At 33.9% G+C, this 21,744-nt stretch overlaps 5 protein-coding genes, 2 non-coding genes and 2 pseudogenes across 7 annotated transcripts; 6 read left to right on the top strand and 3 right to left on the bottom strand.

Annotated features, from left to right (window-relative positions):
- The window catches only part of LOC133037467 (large ribosomal subunit protein uL2cz/uL2cy-like), a 2,437-nt pseudogene extending 1,707 nt beyond the window's left edge, over positions 1-730 (top strand).
- A 1,902-nt stretch (positions 731-2,632) lies between these two features.
- Positions 2,633-3,490, top strand: LOC133037035 (large ribosomal subunit protein uL14c). The gene is made up of 2 exons (XM_061113841.1): positions 2,633-2,908; positions 3,110-3,490. The coding sequence occupies exons 1-2, from the start codon at positions 2,633-2,635 to the stop codon at positions 3,488-3,490; spliced, it is 657 nt and encodes a 218-aa protein (XP_060969824.1).
- Positions 3,491-4,535: 1,045 nt separating this feature from the next.
- Positions 4,536-12,395, top strand: LOC115700311 (DNA-directed RNA polymerase subunit alpha-like). Its single transcript, XM_061114856.1, has 2 exons — positions 4,536-4,944; positions 5,028-12,395. Exons 1-2 carry the CDS (start codon positions 4,536-4,538, stop codon positions 6,011-6,013), a joined length of 1,395 nt encoding a protein of 464 aa, XP_060970839.1. The 3' UTR covers positions 6,014-12,395.
- LOC133037468 (cytochrome b6) lies at positions 4,616-8,317 on the bottom strand. Its single transcript, XM_061114858.1, has 2 exons — positions 7,633-8,317; positions 4,616-6,665 (listed from the first exon to the last, which is right to left on the bottom strand). Exons 1-2 carry the CDS (start codon positions 8,315-8,317, stop codon positions 6,202-6,204), a joined length of 1,149 nt encoding a protein of 382 aa, XP_060970841.1. The 3' UTR covers positions 4,616-6,201.
- On the bottom strand, positions 9,848-11,409 carry LOC133037455 (photosystem II CP47 reaction center protein-like; annotated as a pseudogene).
- A 5,143-nt stretch (positions 12,396-17,538) lies between the features above and the next one.
- On the top strand, positions 17,539-17,612 carry TRNAP-UGG (transfer RNA proline (anticodon UGG)). Its single transcript has one exon. It is a non-coding gene; the product is annotated as a tRNA-Pro (tRNA).
- Positions 17,613-17,767: 155 nt separating this feature from the next.
- TRNAW-CCA (transfer RNA tryptophan (anticodon CCA)) lies at positions 17,768-17,841 on the top strand. The gene has a single exon. It is a non-coding gene; the product is annotated as a tRNA-Trp (tRNA).
- Positions 17,842-18,729: 888 nt separating this feature from the next.
- Positions 18,730-20,456, top strand: LOC133037461 (cytochrome b559 subunit alpha). The gene has a single exon (XM_061114853.1). It carries the CDS (start codon positions 19,223-19,225, stop codon positions 19,709-19,711), a length of 489 nt encoding a protein of 162 aa, XP_060970836.1. The 5' UTR covers positions 18,730-19,222; the 3' UTR covers positions 19,712-20,456.
- A 673-nt stretch (positions 20,457-21,129) lies between these two features.
- LOC133037036 (cytochrome f-like) lies at positions 21,130-21,704 on the bottom strand. Its single transcript, XM_061113842.1, has 2 exons — positions 21,640-21,704; positions 21,130-21,535 (listed from the first exon to the last, which is right to left on the bottom strand). Exons 1-2 carry the CDS (start codon positions 21,702-21,704, stop codon positions 21,130-21,132), a joined length of 471 nt encoding a protein of 156 aa, XP_060969825.1.
- Positions 21,705-21,744: the final 40 nt, after the last annotated feature.

Consider the following 21,744-nt stretch of genomic DNA (forward strand, 5'->3'; position numbering starts at 1 on the left):
TGTGGCACGTTCACTAAAAAATCCTTTTGTAGCCAATCATTTATTAAGAAAAATGAATATGCTTAACACAAAAGCGGAAAAAGAAATAATAGTAACTTGGTCCCGAGCGTCTACCATTATACCTACAATGATCGGGCATACTATTGCTGTTCATAATGGAAAAGAACATTTGCCCATTTATATAACAGATCGTATGGTAGGCCATAAATTGGGAGAATTTGCACCCACTCTAAATTTCCGGGGACATGCAAAAAATGATAATAGATCTCGTCGTTAGTTAATATTTAGTTAATAAATAATAATAATAAAATGAAATATAGATGCTTATCGTTCATTAGTGAGGAGTGAACCTTATGATAAAGAAGAAAAGGACAAACCGATCTACAGAAGTATATGCTATAGGACAATATATATCTATGTCTGCTCACAAAGCGCGAAGAGTTATTGATCAGATTCGTGGACGTTCCTATGTGGAAACACTTATGATACTAGAACTAATGCCATATCGAGCATGTTATCCAATTTTAAAATTGGTTTATTCCGCGGCAGCAAACGCCACTCACAATATGCGCTTCAACGAAGCTACTTTAATTATTAGTAAAGCTGAGGTCAACGAAGGCAACACTGTGAAAAAATTAAAACCGCAAGCTCGGGGACGGGGCTATCCAATAAAAAGACACACTTGTCATATAACTATTGTACTGAAAGACTTAGACGTAGAAAAAGAAAATTTATATTAATATATTATATGAATATGATATATTTTTTATATTTATATAAGATTTAATATTCATAAGGTCAGTATATGTATACATTATATGTATAGTAATACTAGCGGGGATTGTGGGACAAAAAATAAATCCACTTGGTTTCAGACTTGGTGCAACCCAAGGTCATCGTTCTCTTTGGTTTGCACAACCAAAAAATTATTCTAAGGATCTACAAGAAGATCAAAAAATACGAAATTGTATCAAGAATTATGTACAAAAAAATATGAAAATATCTTCTAGTGTCGAGGGGATTGCATGGATAGAGATTCAATAAAATCGACTTGATTCAAGTCATAATCTATATGGGATTCCCAAAATTATTAATAGCCCCCAAAAAATGGAAGAATTACAGATGAATGTAAAAAAAGAACTACATTCGATGAACCGGAAACTTAACATTGCTATTACAAGAATAGCAAATCCTTATGGACACCCTAATATTCTAGCAGAATTTATAGCCGGACAATTAAAAAATAGAGTTTCATTTCGCAAAGCAATGAAAAAGGCTATTGAATTAACTGAACAAGCAGGTACAAAAGGAATTCAAATACAAATTGCAGGGCGTATCGACGGAAAAGAAATTGCACGTGTCGAATGGATCCGAGAAGGTAGGGTACCCCTACAAACCATTCGAGCTAAAATTGATTACTGTTCCTATACAGTTGGAACTATCTATGGGGTATTAGGTATCAAAATTTGGATATTTGTCGATGAGGACTAATAATCCTTTACTTGACTTATCTTTAGATCGATCAGGTAATATACCAAAAAAACAAAAAAGAAAAAACACTTTTTTCTATTAAATCAAAACAAAAATAAATAATTCTATAAGGTTGAATAAAAATTCTATTAATCAGTTGATTTAATATAATTGCTATGCTTAGTGTGTGACTCGTTGGTTTTTTTAGGGTTAGATTTAAAAACAAAAATAGACCAGCCCATAAGTATGAATTAATAACCAACTCATCGTTTCGCATTATCTGGATATAAAGAACCAGTCGAGATATGATATATTAGTCATATCATTGTAGCAACTGAAATCTGTTTTGTATGATGCAAAAAAGAAAAACAAGATTGATTAGGAGTTGTGAAACAATAAAAGTTAAAGTGTGTGGATAAATGAAAAGATGAGAGAAAGAGAGAAAAAACTACCAATGATATAGAATTCCAATATGTAAGGTCTATGATTCATTTTCATAAAGGAAAATGTAATAAAGCATTAATACTGAATTGATCCCTAATTAAACAAAATTGTTTTATTAAGAACAAATAAGAACAAAAAAATCACGAGCCCTGAGTCAATAAAAACTGAGAAGATTGACTCAAGATCAAATTTCATTTAAGAGCTCCGTTGTAGAATTCAGACCTAACCATTAATCGCGAAACGGTGGGAACGACAGAACCCGTGAGTGCATAAGATTCTATTGAAAACGAATCCTAATGATTCATTGGGTAGGATGGCGGAACGAACCAGGAACCAATTCATTTATTCTGAAAAGTCATGGCATAAACTAATCTTATAAAATTGAATTAAAAGAGTAAATATTCGCCCGCGAAATTTTTTATTTTTAAGAAAACAAAATTTTCTATAAATAGAAATCAAATACATGTTTACTTCTATATCAAATAAAGATATCCAAATTGATAATAGCTTATCAAAATCAAAGACTCTCAGGCTTCAATATATTTAATCAATATATTATTGATTAAATATATGTATATTATTTTATAATCATTTCCTTCGCGAGGAGCTGGATGAGAAGAAACTCTCATGTCCGGTTCTGTAGTAGAGATGGAATTAATAAAAAACCCTCAACTATAACCCCAAAAGAACCCGATTCCGTAAACACCATAGAGGAAGAATGAAAGGAATATCTTATCGAGGTAATCGTATTTGCTTCGGTAGATATGCTCTTCAAGCACTTGAACCCGCTTGGATCACATCTAGACAAATAGAAGCAGGGCGACGAGCAATGACACGAAACGCCCGCCGCGGCGGAAAAATATGGGTACGTATATTTCCAGACAAACCAGTTACAGTAAGACCTACAGAAACACGTATGGGTTCGGGAAAAGGATCTCCCGAATATTGGGTAGCTGTCGTTAAACCGGGTAGAATCCTTTATGAAATGAGTGGGGTAGCCGAAAATATAGCCAGAAAGGCTATTTCAATAGCGGCTTCCAAAATGCCTATACGAACTCAATTCATTATTTCAGGATAGAGATGTAGAACCAAAAGAAAAAGGTTTTTGGATGAAAAAAAAACAATTGCAGGTTTCTTTTTTTGTTTTGAATAAACAACATTTTTTTTTACTTCGCCCTTTGCATTGAAAAAACAGATCAAAAATGATATGATTCAACCTCAAACCCAATTGAATGTAGCGGATAACAGCGGAGCCAGAAAATTGATGTGTATTCGAATCATAGGAGCTAGTAATCGACGATATGCTCATATTGGTGACGTTATTGTTGCTGTAATCAAAGAAGCAATACCAAATACACCGCTGGAAAGATCCGAAGTAATCAGAGCTGTAATTGTACGTACTTGTAAAGAACTCAAACGCGACAACGGTATGATAATACGATATGATGACAATGCTGCGGTTGTTATTGATCAAGAAGGAAATCCAAAAGGAACTCGAATTTTTGGCGCAATTGCCCGGGAATTAAGACAATTAAATTTCACTAAAATAGTTTCGTTAGCACCTGAAGTATTATAAGATGAGACCCTAAAGACAGTTTTTATTTTATAGTATTTGAATGAAATTAATTTAGTAGATTTAGTAGATTGTTTGTGTCTCATGTATATGCCTTTAATTTTCTAATTAAGAAAAAAAAAAGAGCATGTTGATTATATCCAAATTTGGGGACAACCAAAATCTTCATTTATTATGAGTAAAGACACTATTGCTAATATACTAACCTCTATACGAAATGCTGACATGAATAAAAAAAGAACAGTTCGAATACCATATACTAATATCACTGAAAATATTGTTAAAATCCTTTTACGAGAAGGTTTTATTGAAAACATGAGGAAACATCAGGAGAACAACAAATACTTTTTGGTTTTAACCCTACGACATAGAAGGAATAGGAAAGGGCCATCTAGAACTGTTTTAAATTTAAAACGTATCAGTCGACCTGGTCTACGAATCTATTCTAACTATCAAGGAATCCCTAGAATTTTAGGCGGGATGGGGATTGTAATTGTTTCTACTTCGCGGGGTATAATGACGGGCAGAGAGGCTCGACTAGAAGGAATCGGCGGAGAAATTTTGTGCTATATATGGTAATCTTTCTTTTCTGATATCCAAATTATATACAGAACTTTCCTATTTCATATTTGTGAAAAAAAAATAGAAATAGAGAAAGGGTGGTTTTCAAATATTACGCTTCCCACATTAGTTAATCCCTCAAGTGAAAGAACAAAAAAGGTTCATGAAGGTTTAATTTCTGAACCACTTCCCATGGTATACTTTAGGTTCATTTAAATAATGAAAATCAGAGCCTCCGTTCGTAAAATTTGTGAAAAATGTCGACTGATCCGTAGGCGAGGACGAATTATAGTAATTTGTTCCAACCCAAGACATAAACAAAGACAAGGATAATTTTTAGAAAAAAGAGGAGAGGGGATTCTAGAAATCGAAAGGCCCTACTGTTCAAATAATAGAAATAAATAATAAATTAAAGGCTCTGTTTTGACATGAAACGGATATATCTCTATATCTCTGACTTAGCTTAGATTTATGAGATGATATAATTATGGCAAAAGCTATACCAAGAAGTGGTTCACGTAAGAATAGACATACGGGTTCACGTAAAAATGCACGTAGAATACCAAAGGGAGTTATTCATGTTCAAGCAAGTTTCAACAATACTATTGTAACTGTTACCGATGTACGGGGGCGGGTAATTTCTTGGTCCTCCGCCGGTACTTGTGGATTCAAGGGTACAAGAAGAGGGACACCATTTGCCGCTCAAACCGCAGCAGGAAATGCTATTCGGACAGTAGTAGATCAAGGTATGCAACAAGCAGAAGTCATGATAAAAGGCCCGGGTCTCGGAAGAGATGCGGCATTAAGGGCTATTCGTAGAAGTGGTATACTATTAAGTTTCATACGAGATGTAACCCCTATGCCACATAATGGCTGTAGGCCCCCTAAAAAAAGGCGTGTGTAAAAATAAACATTGAAGATATTTCAAAAGAAATAAATAATTCAATGATTTGATCAAATAATATCACTATGGGTCAAGAGAAAGTAATAGTATCTACTCGGCCACTACAGTGGAAATGTGTTGAATCAAGAGCAGACAGTAAGCGTCTTTATTATGGACGCTTTATTCTGGCTCCACTTATGAGAGGCCAAGCCGATACAATAGGCATTGTAATGCGAAGAGCTTTGCTTGGAGAAATAGAAGGAACATGTATCACACGCGCAAAATCCGATAAAATACCCCATGAATATTCTAACCTAGTAGGTATTCAAGAATCCGTACATGAAATTTTAATGAATTTGAAAGAAATTGTATTGAGAAGTAATCTGTATGGAACGCGCGAGGCATCAATTTGTGTTAAGGGTCCTGGATATGTAACTGCTCAAGATATCATCTTACCATCTTCGGTGGAAATTGTTGATAATACACAGCATATAGCTAACCTAACAGAACCAATTAATTTGTGTATTGAATTACAAATTGAGAGGAATCGTGGATATCGTATAAAAACGCCAAATAACTTTCAAAACGGAAGTTATCCTATAGATGCTATATTCATGCCTGTTCGAAATGCGAATCATAGTATTCATTCTTATGTTAATGGAAATGAAAAACAAGAAATACTTTTTCTCGAAATATGGACAAATGGAAGTTTAACTCCTAAAGAAGCACTTCATGAGGCCTCCAGAAATTTGATTGATTTATTGATTCCCTTTTTACATGCAGAAGAAGAAAACTTCCATTTAGAAAACAATCAACACAAAGGCACTTTACCCCTTTTTGATTTTCATGGTAGAGTGGCTAAACCAAGGAAAACGAAAAAAGAAATAGCATTGAAATATATTTTTATTGACCAATCAGAATTGCCCCCCAGGGTCTATAATTGTCTCAAAAGGTCCAATATCCATACATTATTAGACCTTTTGAATAACAGTCAAGAAGACCTTCTGAAAATTAAAGATTTTCGCATAGAAGATATAAAACATATATTGGACATTCTAGAAATAAAAAAGCATTTCGCATAAATTTTAATGAGTTTTGAATCTTTAACATCAGCCATATACTCGGAATATATCAAAAATAGAATTGACTAACCGTATCTAGGGAAAATTCACTTTGAAGCGACTATTCCCTAGATACACACGTCGTAATTTATTTATTTTATTTCAAAAAAAAAAATAATAAATAAAAAATAAATAAAAATGGAATCGATTTAAAAAAGACCTAAAGTTAGGGATTTATCAATAGGTAATGTTGCTCCAATACCCAACCAAAGGGCTACTGCCGTACCAATCAAAAAGACGGTTGTCGCTACTGGACGACGAAATGGGTTTTGGAATTTATTAACATTCTCCAAAAAGGGTACTGTTAATAATCCCGCAGGTACTGAAACCATTAAAAGAACACCCAATAATTTATTTGGTACTGTACGAAGTATTTGAAATACGGGAAAAAAATACCATTCAGGCAATATCTCCAAAGGAGTTGCAAATGGATCCGCAGGTTCGCCAATCATTGATGGTTCTAGAACCGCTAAACCTACGTTACATGCAATAGTACCTAAAATTACTACCGGAAAAATATATAAAAGATCATTGGGCCATGCAGGTTCTCCATAATAATTATGACCCATCCCTTTAGCCAATTTAGCTCTTAATACAGGATCGTTCAAGTCAGGTTTTTTTGTTATTAGGATAGGTGAATTATTCTCGATCCATCCCCCGAAAGAACCGGACATGATAATTTTTCATCATCCGGCTCGAGCACGAATCAAATGAACCAAATATACCCATATAAAAAAATCGATATGCTAGCCATATCCACACATATATGAATGATTCTATATAAGTAAAAATTTACCAGTTTAGTTTCCTTTTCGGAGTTTCAACAATCAGACATTGCCCAAAATCCAGTTCTTACAGATAAATGCTCAATACCCAAGTAGGCTTGCAAGGTTGATTATAATCAAGTGCTTTATGGGTCGTCTCAGACCTTTCAATTGGGCTTTATCCCCCCAAATAGCGAGACTTTTTGTATACAAAGAATTTACTTGTTACTAATTGAATTTAGCCTCTGTTCTTCTTTAGATCCCTTGTTTCACTCCGATAGTATAATAAATCAAGTCAATGCATAGGAAATGAATCCATTTACATACTATTAAGTAAGTGAAAGATATAAAACATAATCTAATCAAAATTATGCCACATCACTTATTCTTTCGACTGGATCTTACGGAGCCTGTTCATACATGACATGATCGAGTCTGATCATAGAAAAAAACAATTCTCTTCCAACGAACCACCTTATCCTCTATATCGAGCTTTCGCGGTGGTTGGAACAAAGACACATTTTTATTTTGAATTGAAATGTGGCAGATAAGGACATATATTCTGCACAAACCAATCAATAGTTCAAGTCACACACTCCCATAATCCATTTTATCTTTAGAGAATTCACTTCAACTATGAGTGTCAAATAAATAATTACTTTATTTATATATTTGGAGTTGAAGAGAAATATCCAAATACATGTCTTATTCTTTTCAATAATCCATATTTATAGCAATGAAATACTGTTGGGCCTACCCCATGTGATAACCAATTGATTACAAATAGTATAATATAGCCCCTTTATAAAGGACCGGAAATACCTTGCTTACGTATCATTAGGAAGTGCATTAACATAAATACGGCAGTAAGAAGAGGTAATACAAAAGTGTGTAAACTATAAAAACGAGTTAAAGTGGATTGTCCCACACTAGCACTTCCGCGCAATAACTCTACCAAGGGCGATCCTATTACAGGAATAGCGTCCGGTACACCTGTTACAATTTTTACTGCCCAATAACCTATTTGGTCCCAAGGTAAGGAATAACCAGTTACACCAAAAGATGCGGTCAATACACCCAAAACCACACCTGTAACCCAAGTCAATTCACGAGGTCTTTTAAAGCCACCTGTGAGATACACACGAAATACGTGGAGGATCATCATTAGTACCATCATACTTGCCGACCATCGATGAACTGATCGGATTAACCAACCAAAGTTAACTTCAGTCATTATATATTGAACAGAAGTAAAAGCCTCCGCAACGGTCGGGCGATAATAAAAAGTCATAGCAAACCCCGTAGCTACTTGTACTAAAAAACAAGTAAGCGTAATTCCTCCTAGACAATAAAATATGTTGACATGAGGGGGAACATATTTACTAGTTATATCATCCGCAATTGCCTGAATCTCAAGACGTTCTTCGAACCAATCATATATTTTATTGAGATAGGTAAGCCAAAAAACTCCCCCTCTAAGAACCGTATATGAAAATTTCATCTCGTACGGCTCAAACAGAAAGACCAAAATACAAGTTCTATCGGATATGCCTTCGAAACTTCCTAATTGTATTATTTACTCTTTTCTAAAGAAAAGATAAAGAAAGAATACAAAAACTGTTTATTATGGTTATAATGCCAAAATCTCAAGTCGGCTCATTTATCTCTATGTTGATCAGGCCTCTTGAATCTTCTATTTCCCTATTTTATTTATTTATTTGTGTGTAATGAGACTTTATTAGTGTTTTCTTTATTATTGATAGGAATTCTCTTGTTAAGACCCTATGAATCAATTAAAACCTCAGATTCATACTAAAACCACGATGAGTCAATAAAACCTTTTCAAACTAAGTCCAAAAATTCCTTGAGTAAGAATCGTTGGATCACCACTTATTCAATGAATAGACATAATGACTAAAAATCAAAAGAAACCTTTGTACTTTGATCAAAATAAGCAAAAAAGGGAGTCCGGTCACGAGGTCTGAATATTAAGTTAAGAATGAATCATAGTTGTAATACTTTAGTAAGATATTTCATATAGTCCGTGCTTCAGATACTATCATAGAATGACAATATCCGACGAAGTAAAACCATCTCTAGCAAGATGACAGACCCGCTCTCTGTACTATTCATAGGATCAATTCTAACAAGTCACACACTCATATTCCGGAAATACAGAAACAAAGAAATTTCACGATCGAACTACCAAAATAGAATGGGATAAAAATCAGAGAACTAAAAGCTTCACTTTGTAGTGAAAAGTGAGTTAATAGTTTTTGTGAATCTAATTCATTGAAATTCCGTCTAGTAAAATAGAAGAATTATAAATCTCCAAAATAATAGATAGGAATACCGCAAATAAAGCCATTGCGATACCCATCAAAGGAGTAGTTCCCCACCCAGGAGCTACTTTACCATATTCTGAATTCAATGGTTTCAATAAACTCCCTGCACCTGTTCGTCTTGAACCAGATCTAGAACTACCCTCAACAGTTTGTGTAGCCATAAAGCCTATTTTCTATTCATTGAGATCTGTTGACTTTGTATACCATTCCGTTGTAAATAAATGATCTTAGCATAGATCTATTGTGGTCTTTTAATAATAATGGAAACAGCAACCCTAGTTGCCATATTTATATCTGGTTTACTTGTAAGTTTTACTGGGTACGCCTTATATACTGCTTTTGGGCAACCCTCTCAACAACTAAGAGATCCATTCGAGGAACACGGGGACTAGTTGAAGTAATGAGCCTCCCAATATCGGGAGGCTCATTACTTTCAATCGAGATAATGAAAAATCATTTCATTTTTTAGTTGGAACTTTAGGCGGTTCTCGAAAAAAGATGGCGAAAAAAATAATTCCTAGAGTTGAGACTAAAAGGAATGTATAAACCAATGCTTCCATAGATTCGATCGTGGTTTACAATTATAGCTTCCATACCTAGTTATTTGAGTTGAGATCGTCTTCCGGATAAGAACAAAACAAGAGTAAAAGAAAAGACCTGGTATTCTATAATCAAAATCAAATCCCAAAACTAAAGACAAAAAATACCAAAACAATATTCTATCAGACTGCTTGTCTTTTTGTAGTTGGATCTCCAAGTTTTTGGAATGCTCCAAATTCTACTTGAGCATCCAAATCTGGGTCAATACCAGCAAAAACATCCCTGAACAAAGTTCTAGCACCATGCCAAATGTGCCCGAAGAAGAAGAGCAGAGCAAACGAAGCATGTCCAAAAGTAAACCAACCCCTCGGACTGCTACGAAAAACACCATCGGATTTCAAAGTAGCACGATCTAATTCAAAAATTTCACCTAATTGCGCACGTCTAGCGTATTTTTTCACAGTAGCAGGATCACTATAACTGATTCCATTGAGTTCACCGCCATAGAACTCAACAGTTACACCTACTTGTTCAACACTATATTTTGATTCTGCCCTTCGAAAAGGAACATCGGCTCTAACAATTCCGTCTCCATCTACCAAAACAACCGGAAATGTTTCAAAAACGTAGGCATACGACGTACAAAAAGTTCACGACCTTCTTTATCTTTAAAGATAGGGTGTCCTAACCAACCAACAGCTATCCCATCCCCGTTGTCCATTGAGCCCGCTCTGAATAATCCCCCTTTTGCCGGATTATTGCCGATGTAATCATAAAAGGCTAATTTTTCGGGAATTTTAGACCAAGCTTCAGCTAAACTTTGATTTTCGGCTAGCCCAGCACTAACTCGTCGATAGATTTCTTGTTGAAAGTATCCTTGATCCCATTGATAACGAGTGGGCCCAAATAATTCAATCGGGGTAGTTGCCGAACCATACCACATAGTTCCAGCAACTACAAAAGCTGCAAAAAAGACCGCAGCGATACTACTGGAAAGGACGGTTTCAATATTTCCCATACGTAATCCTTTGTATAGACGTTGGGGCGGACGGACACTAAGATGGAATAGACCCGCCAATATGCCCAGGGTTCCCGCTGCAATATGATGAGAAGCTATTCCTCCCGGAACAAAAGGATCAAAACCTTCCACGCCCCATGCTGGATTTACAGCTTGTACCCTTCCCGTTAGTCCATAAGGATCGGATACCCATATTCCAGGACCATACAATCCTGTTACATGAAATGCGCCAAAACCAAAGCAAGCCACCCCTGAGAGAAATAAATGAATTCCAAAGATCTTGGGCAAATCCAAGGAGGGTTTTCCTGTACGTTCATCAGAAAATATTTCTAGATCCCAATACACCCAATGCCAGATAGCTGCTAAAAAGCACAAGCCAGAAAACACAATATGTGCACCAGCTACACCTTCGTAACTCCAAATACCCGGGTTCGTTATAGTTCCCCCTGTGATACTCCAACCACCCCACGAATTGGTTATTCCTAAACGAGTCATGAAAGGTATAACGAACATACCTTGTCTCCACATTGGATCAAGAACAGGGTCAGAGGGATCAAAAACTGCTAATTCGTATAGAGCCATCGAACCGGCCCAACCAGCAACCAGAGCTGTATGCATTATATGGACAGAAATCAAACGGCCGGGATCATTCAATACGACCGTATGAACACGATACCAAGGCAAACCCATAAAAATACCCCTTATATCAATGAAAAATAGACACTATGTAACTTTATTGCACTTTAAAAAAACTATACTAGGGACCTTTCTTTTTTAGTGGATTATCTCGGGGAAAGGATTCATATTTGTTCTATTCTTTTAGTAAGAATGTTTTTTAGTTTAGTAATAATGGAACAATTTTGCTCGTAGGAACAAGAAGCAGATTTATTCTACACCCGATAAGTACCAAGACGCAATGGTCGGACGTTGATCGCATTTTATCTGAGTAACTGCCTCTTTATTTGTTCATCATTCAAAGGACCCATTTGTAAGAATTTGCCTTTTTTATAATATGAACTAAACTTATTCAATCTATGCTATGTATAAAAAATGCTAAAAGATACAATATTATTAAGACAATAAACCTATTTACGCTTTCACATCAAAGTGAGATATAGTACTTAAATTTTTTTTCATTTAATGCCTATTGGTGTTCCAAAAGTACCTTTTCGAAGTCCTGGAGACGAAGATGCATCGTGGGTTGACGTATAGTGCGACTTGTCAGATATATTGGGTCATATGGTATTTCCCCGTTCTCTTCCCCGATCGAGATATCCTCCCTTTCGCCCAAGAAAGATTGATTGAATTATCAAAAATTTGGAGCGTGAAATGCAATGAAGTGCACTTAAATATATTTTTTAGGGGGGTATACAAATTAATATTAGCAATTCAAATAATTTATGGTTGGCTTGGTTCGACCAATAAAATGAAGTATCCAGGCTCCGTTTAGAAACAAAACAATTGGTAATATATCTAGGATTTCTACTTAGATGATCATATTTTATATCATATTTTCTATTATATTCGATTTCTAATTTCTAATATGAATAGACGTGATTTCAAATAGAATATTTGGTAGGAGATATGAAATAAATTGATAAATTGAAAAAAAAAAAAAGAAGTCGTAGCAAAAAGACATAGTATTTGTCCATTTGTCCTATATAGGCAAATCCAAATCGGGCAGATCTTTACTCGGAGTAGAGCATAAACCTAAAAGAATTCAAGAAGACCATTCAGGAACAAGAAAATTACATCGTGATTTGGATTCCGATGAAACAATACATCAATGAGAAGGTAGTTCAATAAGTTTGTTTATAAGTTTAGTGAGTTTTTTTGTTTATTTTTCTATTTATAGAAAAGAAATAGAAAAATAAACAGAAACAGACCAAAACTCATCTTTTTTACAAAATGAAAGAAAAAGAGCTCTTTTATTACAAATTCGACAGGGCCTGCTATGAAAAAAAAAAAAAACTATAATCTACACATTGATTCTTTTTTTTTTCGCAATTTGGGTTGAACCGTATGCATCAAAAGATGCATGTACGGTTCCAAAGGGATACAATTTTATCCCAATCAACCGACTTTATCGAGAAAGATTACTTTTTTTAGGCCAAGAGGTTGATAGCGAGATCTCAAATCAACTTATTGGTCTTATGGTATATCTCAGTATAGAGGATGATACCAAGGATCTGTATTTGTTTATAAACTCTCCCGGCGGGTGGGTAATTCCTGGATTGGCTATTTATGATACTATGCAATTTGTTCAACCAGACGTACAAACAATATGCATGGGATTAGCCGCTTCAATGGGATCTTTTATTCTGGTCGGAGGAGAAATTACCAAACGTCTAGCATTCCCTCACGCTTGGCGCCAATGAGTTTTTATTTTTTATTTGATTTGAGAGAAAAAAAGACTATGCCTTCGCGATATAAGAAATATGATTAAGTAATAATAGCATGGCATTTCGAATTCGATATGAGAATTTTTTTGTTTTCAAAATTGTTACATTATGTATCGAAAGAGTAGTATGAGATATAAGGGTATTTCCTATTTTAGCTGATATATCAGGAGACCCATTTCAGCGTCACAAACTTTTTTCACACCGAAAAACTTTTAACAATATATATTTATATTATGAATGAATACGAAAATAGAATTTCGTTTTTTACTTAGATATATATTTTTGATATATATATTTATATATATATATTTTTTTTTTCAAATAAAAAAACTTTGGGATTGCTAACTAATAACTAACAGACGAAATATATATATAAAGCAACGGAACCATCATAGTATTTTTTTAACTACTCAAAAAGGAAGGGTGGTTATTGGATCATTGACCTATGTGAATAGGATAGACCCTATAATTATTTAATTTATTTTCGATTTCTTCGATGTAAGGTAAAAAAAAAAGGGACAAGTGAATTCCATTATAGAGCCGTATGCAATATACAAAAGATGCCTGTACGGTTGTTCAATTCTATCTTTTTTTTTATTATCTTATTAGTCTTTTTCACCTTTCATTTCATTATGCGAGATAAAAGAATTTAAAATTATGTTATATCATCAGGGTAATGATCCATCAACCTGCTAGTTCTTTTTATGAGGCACCGACAGGGGAATTTATCCTGGAAGCGGAAGAACTACTGAAGCTGCGCGAAACCATCACAAGGGTTTATGGACAAAGAACGGGCAAATCTTTATGGGTTGTTTCCGAAGACATGGAAAGAGATGTTTTTATGTCAGCAACAGAAGCCCAAGCTCATGGACTTGTTGATCTTGTAGCGGTTGAATAAAGAAGAACAGGGATTTCCGCAAATATGCAATTTGATATTTTCATTTTCTCTTTTTACCAGGTTTAATATAATAACAATAAAATAAATATTGTATTTGATGAATCTATTAATAAAAAAATGATTCATAATCATCCGGTTAGGATCGATCTAAACCAACCCATTATGTATATGATTCAACATGCCAACTATTCAACAACTTATTAGAAAGACAAGACAGCCAATCAAAAATGTCACGAAATCTCCCGCTCTTCGGGGGTGTCCTCAGCGACGAGGAACATGTACTAGGGTGTATGTGCGACTCGTTCAGATCATGGATTAGGCCAAAAGAAAGAAAACAATTGATTCAGTATCAGTGATCAATAAGAGTGAATAGGATAGAATGGAAAAACACCATTCACTATCGAATCGAAAAATGAAAATATCTAAAAATCTAAAAAAGATCTATCATATCCTTTTATTGTGGTATCAAATTAATTTATGGTTGCTATTGGTACAAATCCAATCACTTCTATTTTTCATTTAAGATGAGAAAGAATTCCCCATTGGTAGCAAATGGTATTCATTAAGCAGGGAAATCCTATTTAAAAAGCAGAAATATTCTGCCTTTACTCTTGACTCTTGCAAGAACGGACTAACAGGGTCAGCTACTCAGCTAATCTTCATAATATAATTAAATACCGTTACTGTATGGGTGGGTCTCGTTGTGAAAGACCTATTACTGGATAATTATGGGTAGAGCCAAAGAGTGTGAACTGTACAAGTTAACAATAACATTGATTAAATGAGGGAAGAGGCTCCGGTGTATAGAGAGGACCTTACCGTTTAAGAAGTAACCATAGAAACGATGGAACCCACTATACCTATTTATTATATTTACTACTTTTTTAGTTACTATGTTTTATAGTATCAATACAATTTCTTATTTCTAGGTGAGAGGTCTAGAAAAAAAAAAGGAAAAAATCGTGGTTGGGAAGGTTATAGTAGCAAAAGCCATTGGAATTTTTATTTTATACATTGGAAGAATCCGTTTTCTTATTAATAGACTAGAAAAGGGAAGGACAATAACTGAAAGAAAAGAAATCAATTAGTTATTCATCAAAGTTTCATTTAGTCAATGACTAGAATTAAACGAGGATATATAGCTCGAAGACGTAGAACAAAAATTCGTTTATTTGCATCAAGCTTTCGAGGGGCTCATTCAAGACTTACTCGTACTATTAATCAACAGAAAATAAGAGCTTTGGTTTCGGCTCATCAGGATAGAGGTAAGCAAAAGAGATATTTTCGTCGTTTGTGGATCACTCGGCTAAATGCAGTAATACGAGACTATAAGGTATACTACAGTTATAGTAGATTTATACACAATCTGTACAAGAAGCAGTTGCTTCTTAATCGTAAAATACTTGCACAAATAGCTATATTAAATAGGAATTGTCTTTATATGATTTCCAATGAGATCTTAAAAGAAGGAAATTGAACGGAATCCATTGGAATGTTTTAAACGGAGTTCCCTGGCGAATGAACTCCGGGAAGGTAGAGTAGAAATTAGTATGATAAAAAAATAGGATAGAATTTGATAAAGTCGTCACAATGAACAAATACGTTCAATAAAAAAAGATTTATTCTTCTTCCCCAATTCATTTTTGTCTACGACACTACAATCAAATCTTAATTTTGATATTGTTTGAACAAAACGTCAATTCGCATTTGAGTTCGGATTGGTTTTTTTTTGATTCAATTGAAATTGAAGAGAAAGCCTATTTATTTTTAGTTCTAAGACCGGTAGGTCTAGGAGTCGACTCGCTTCTTTCAAATTGTTTCTCATTATTAAGAAAAGGTAACGAAGATAAAATACGAGCTTGTTTTATAGCAATAGTAATTAATCGTTGTTGTTTTAAGGTCAATCTATTCACCCGTCTAGATAATATCTTTCCCTGTTCACTAATAAATCGACTAATTAAACTCATGTTTCTATAATCAATTCGATCCCCCGATTGTATCGAGGGCAAACGCCTACGAAAAGATCGCTTGGATTTAAAAAAGATTCGCTTGGATTTATCCATGATTTTTTTATTCCTTGTCCCGAAAATATTAATTCTATTTTGATCGGATCAAAAATGATTTCAAATTAAGAAATAGAATTTTTTTGTTTATATTTAAATAAATATAGGATCCGTTGGATATGATATAATTGTTGTTATATATAATATGTAATTATTGTTATTATAGAATATGTCTTTTTCGTCTTCCTTGGAATGTAAGGCGGACACGCGAGCGATCGGTTCGATCTATTTCTTTATCTCCCCGTGAATCGTATGTTTGTAACAAGAAGGACAGAATTTTCGCAATTCCAATCGACTAGGCGTATTATGTCGATTTTTTTGAGTAATATATCGGGAAATGCCTATTGATTCCTTATTCACGCGGTTTCGAACACAACTGGTACATTCCAAAATAATCGTTACTCGGGCATCTTTACCCCTAGCCATGAACCTCCTTTGGGTTTTTGATTGATTCAACTCTTCTATTTTTCTATTTTCCAATCCGAAGCGAAGAAGAAGAAAGGAAGGAAAAAATAGAAGTTGCTAACTTGAAATCCAATTATTAAAGATTTCGTTGCAATCAATATAGTAATAATAAGTAATATAAAAATTTCTACTTAAATATTTAATTTAGTATTTAGAATTTATAATCGCTGTACAATATTGAAGTTTTTTGTATGATATTGTTGCCACAGCTAGTCCATTTTCTTTCTCATTCTATTATTAATTAAATATTAATTAAATTTTTAGCCTGGAAACCCAAGTTCTTAGTTTCACGCGGGTCAATCCGCTTTTATTCTTTTTCGAATTTATTTTGAATTCTAAAAATTAAGATAAGAAGAGAAGGGGAGGGATTAGTCACAAATTTTTGATTGTATCTCTAATTTAATTTTCGTCACCCCTTCCCAATTACTATCATTAAAAAAAGGGGAATATCAACGCATCCGGAAATAAACGATTGATCTCTATCAATAATCCTGCTAAAGACCCAAACCATATAGTACTTACTACCGGTGCCACGGAAAGATATGTTTTTAGATCTCGCATTTAAAATCCTCCTTCTTTTTATTCGTTATTGTAATTTTAATACAATTTGTAATACATAATGCTAATACATATAGAAACAGATGCGTATATGTAGTTAATGACTGACACTTGTATTTCTACGCAGAATCCCTAAGACAAATTGGAATATACAACTTGAAATGTACAATGATTTAATAGATATTCATTAGTTTTTTCTTAAAACAACAAATACGTCCCTTTCTGTTTGAGAATTCCCCCAAAATATTCATTTTTTTACGATGGGTTTCATATTATATTTATTTAGTACGTATATAAGTCTATTATTATTATATGATATGAGCCTAAAAAAGAAAAAATGACAAGATAATTGAATTTTGTATTTCAATAAAAGAAATAAAAATGTGGAAAACAAGACAAGGATTCTCTACAATGACACTGTAGACCAATTGAAAGGGATGTAGCGCAGCTCGGTAGCGCGTTTGTTTTGGGTACAAAATGTCACAGGTTCAAATCCTGTCATCCCTACCTATTACTTATCTTATGAGCAGTAACGAGGAATCAATTGAGATTGATTAAAATTGGATATACCTAAGCAATAGAGAATAAAATTCTCTAGGATAGTATATATATCTAAGTTGGGTTACAAAGTTATTCTTGTAATAATAATTAAGATAATTAAGGCGCTCTTAGTTCAGTTTGGTAGAACGTGGGTCTCCAAAACCCGATGTCGTAGGTTCAAGTCCTACAGAGCGTGCTTCGATTCTTCTTATTTGTTAGGTCGAAAATAACACAAAAATAATTGAACAACAATCTGAATTTGACCTCCTGTAGATTAAAACAAGTAGGAGGTCAATCAAAAAAAGAGATGTTAATTAATCAAAGATCCAATTGATCACCACGTCTGTATTGTAAATATGCAGTTACAAATAATCCAGCCAAAGTAATAGGAATTAGACCTAAGACAATTCCAAATAAAAAAACTTCAATCATTTCAATTTCTTTGAAAGGGGAAAAGGAGAGGTAATATCTATCCTTAAATTTTAATCGGTATTACTCATGAATCTCAATGACCAAAAATTGAAAATTGACACGTTAAGTAACTATAGAATAAATGAACTACCACAGAAGGTTTTTATGAATTGTTCGTTCAATTAATTTCAAATAAGTCCTATCTTGTTCAGACCGATAAATAGAGCTGAGGTTATAGTCAAAGCTGCTAGTAGAAAACCGAAATAACTAGTTATAGTAGGCATAAAGAGACTAAATGAAATATGTTCTTTTTATACATATGTTTCTAAAGCACTTCCCTAAATTTCCATTTATAAAAGATACGAAGATAAACAAAAATACCAATTGAAAGTTTTTGATTCATCAATTATTATAATTATAGAAGGCGGTCCTAACAAAAATAGAGTAACATAGGTAAGAAATCAATTCATCATTTGTGACATCTATCCATTTCGAAATTTCGAATCAACCGATTCATTGAGCAACTCTTGAGTTGAGTACACTAAATAAACAATACAATATCTAATATATATTAGTATATATAGAATATTTTAAATAAATTTTAAATAATTAGAAAAAAAAAAGTAAAAATAGTTGTTTTAGAACTTCATTCAAAAAGGAAACTTTCTTTGAATCACTCTGAAATAAAATTACCAAATCTTTTTTATTTTGATTATTTTTTGATTGTATCGACGAATCCTTTTTTTTACTTAATTTTCAGTTTAGAACGACAAGTGATCTTAGCTTATAATGAAAATGTCCTTTACTTTTTTACTTTAAATTGAACTTATTTTTATATTTTGTCTTTCTTAATTACATACAAAGCTCCATCTTTGTAATTAGTTCAAGAAAGACCCTTTTCTTTGGGTCTAATACAACAACACTCTGTGCATCACGAATATTGATTATTATTTATTTTATTTATTCGTTGTTTTCTTTCCTTGAATACTAATACTATCTAGTATTTTTACCTCATCCTCAGTTTCGAGTCCGAAGCTAATAATAGAGAAATTGAGAAAACCTTTAGATTATTATATTACAAGCACTACTACAGTTACTGCAGGAATTGTAATGATACAGGAATTTGAGAAAGACTCTATTGAATAGTTGAATAGTACAAATTCTACATGTACACGCAACAAGAAAAAAGAAATTCTCTAACACTTCGTTTCGATCCTGATTGGGAAATTTCGTTGCTGTGTCAGAAGAAGGATAGCTATACTGATTCGGTATACTCTAAAGAAACCCTTGGTACACTATTGACGATCTCACAAAGATCTGATTTCAGTGAATTTCTGTTTACTGATTTCATCTTTTACGGAGTCGACCCCCCTTTGACTGTACAAGAATATGCGGAGCTTAAGATGTCTGGAAGCACAGGAGAACGTTCTTTTGCTGATATTATTACCAGTATTCGATACTGGGTCATTCATAGCATTACTATACCTTCCCTATTCATTGCGGGTTGGTTATTCGTCAGCACGGGTTTAGCTTACGATGTATTTGGAAGTCCCCGTCCAAACGAGTATTTTACAGAGAGCCGACAAGGAGTTCCATTAATAACAGGCCGCTTTGATTCTTTGGAACAACTCGATGAATTTAGTAGATCTTTTTAGGAGGCACAAATGACTATAGATAGAACCTATCCAATTTTTACTGTGCGATGGTTAGCTGTTCACGGACTAGCTGTACCTACCGTTTCTTTTTTGGGGTCAATATCAGCAATGCAGTTCATCCAACGATAAACCTAATCCGAATCATAGAGCTACGACACAATCAAACCCGAACGAACAAAATGTTGAATTGAATCGTACCAGTCTCTACTGGGGGTTATTACTCATTTTTGTACTTGCTGTTTTATTTTCCAATTATTTCTTCAATTAAAAAAAGAAGAATAGGAAATAATAGTAGGAATTCTCTTATCCCATTCGGAAGGATATCATCTCATAATTATCTATGGCTGTTTATGTCTCTAGCACGACCACCTGATGAAATGTGGAGGAAAGTAGGACAAATGGCTGATACTACTGGAAGGATTCCTCTTTGGATAATAGGTACTGTAGCTGGTATTCTTGTGATCGGTTTACTCGGTATTTTCTTTTATGGTTCATATTCTGGATTAGGTTCATCCCTTTAGTAATTGGGTAAACTGAGTTGTAGACAGGACATGAAAGCGTAAGAACTCAACGGAATCCCCCTCGAAGAAGACAAAGAAAGAGGGGGTAGGTCCCGTTGAGCTCTTAATAATCATAATATTTTATTCGTCTAAATCTAAATGATAACAAAAAAAGGATTTTTTTCGGATGTTTCAAAAAACTCCAGTTTCGTTTTTTATGATATTTTTAGAAAATTAACTTAAATTACTTGATTCAGAACATCTGTTCCTCGATAGTATCCGTCCATACTTTATTTATGGAATAAATCTAAAAGAAGGGTTATGATAAACCTAGAAAAAATAGAAACTACGAGACGAATAGGAATCTTTAACGAACGGGATCAAGAATGATTATTATTTCGACACAAGAAAGGGTTGTGGAAAATTCCTTTTCTTGTGTCAAAGATTAGGAATACAACTAATCCCTTTTCGAATTAGAATGCTTTCTTCCTCTCATTCATTTTTTTGATACTTTGGTTTCTATTTTCTGCTTATTTATCTTATGGTTAGTGTTGAGTTAAATTGAGTTAAATAGCATTCTATATCTATTAGAATAGAAAACTATTGATTCATTCGATGGAATTTTAAATGGCATGGCATTGAAATCGGACAATAGTGACATAATCATACCGCTTCGGTTTTGATTGAAAAAACAAAGAAATAAATAAGTAAAGTCAAATAGTCTTCTTCACAGTATACATACTATAACTAGTAATGCGTTACAAGTAATTCTCAAAAAATGTAATGTATGATATAAGATAGAAAACTAAAATAAAAAAGCCTAAAGACTTTTCAGAATTTTTTTGATAGAATTCCATAACAAATTTTCCAACAAAAATCGGGGTTCTTTTTAGAGCTTGGTATTGAAAATCTGTGGATCTAGAAATTCATTTCGGACAATTGAACCTTTTCAAACTGTTTCTTTTTAAGAACCAAAAAGATTTGTGCCAAAATAACCGATGCCAAGAAGAGCAAAAGGCCTTGTACACGTAATGGATCTTGAAGTACTATTTCCGCATCCCCTTGACCAAATCCACCCACATTAGGATTACTCGTTAATGGTTGATCCAGTTTGATGGATTCGCCCTCTGAAACAAGAAGTTCGGGGCCTGGAGGAATAATATCAACCACTTGACGTCCATCAGATGCCTCCACTATGGTTATTTCGTATCCCCCTTTTTCTTTTCGTATGATTTTGCTTACTATACCCGCCGCTGTAGCGTTATAAACATTATTGTTACTCTTGCTCCCGTCGGGATAAATCTGACCCTTCCTCTGTTCCCGCCTACATATATGGGATATTTTAAGAAATGAACGTCTTTCTTAGTAGTGGGGTCCGGGGAAAGAATAGGAAAGGTGATTTCACTATATTTTTGACCAGGAACGGACCTTGTCACAAGAATACCTAGTTTTTTAGTGGGGCATGATAGCTCTGAAAAACCAGATTCTCCCATCTTTCTTTAATCGCGGGCGGAATACGGTCGGGAAAATAAG

Source organism: Cannabis sativa, chromosome 4, assembly GCF_029168945.1.
Source record: "Cannabis sativa cultivar Pink pepper isolate KNU-18-1 chromosome 4, ASM2916894v1, whole genome shotgun sequence".
In the NCBI taxonomy this organism is placed as follows: Eukaryota; Viridiplantae; Streptophyta; class Magnoliopsida; order Rosales; family Cannabaceae; genus Cannabis; species Cannabis sativa.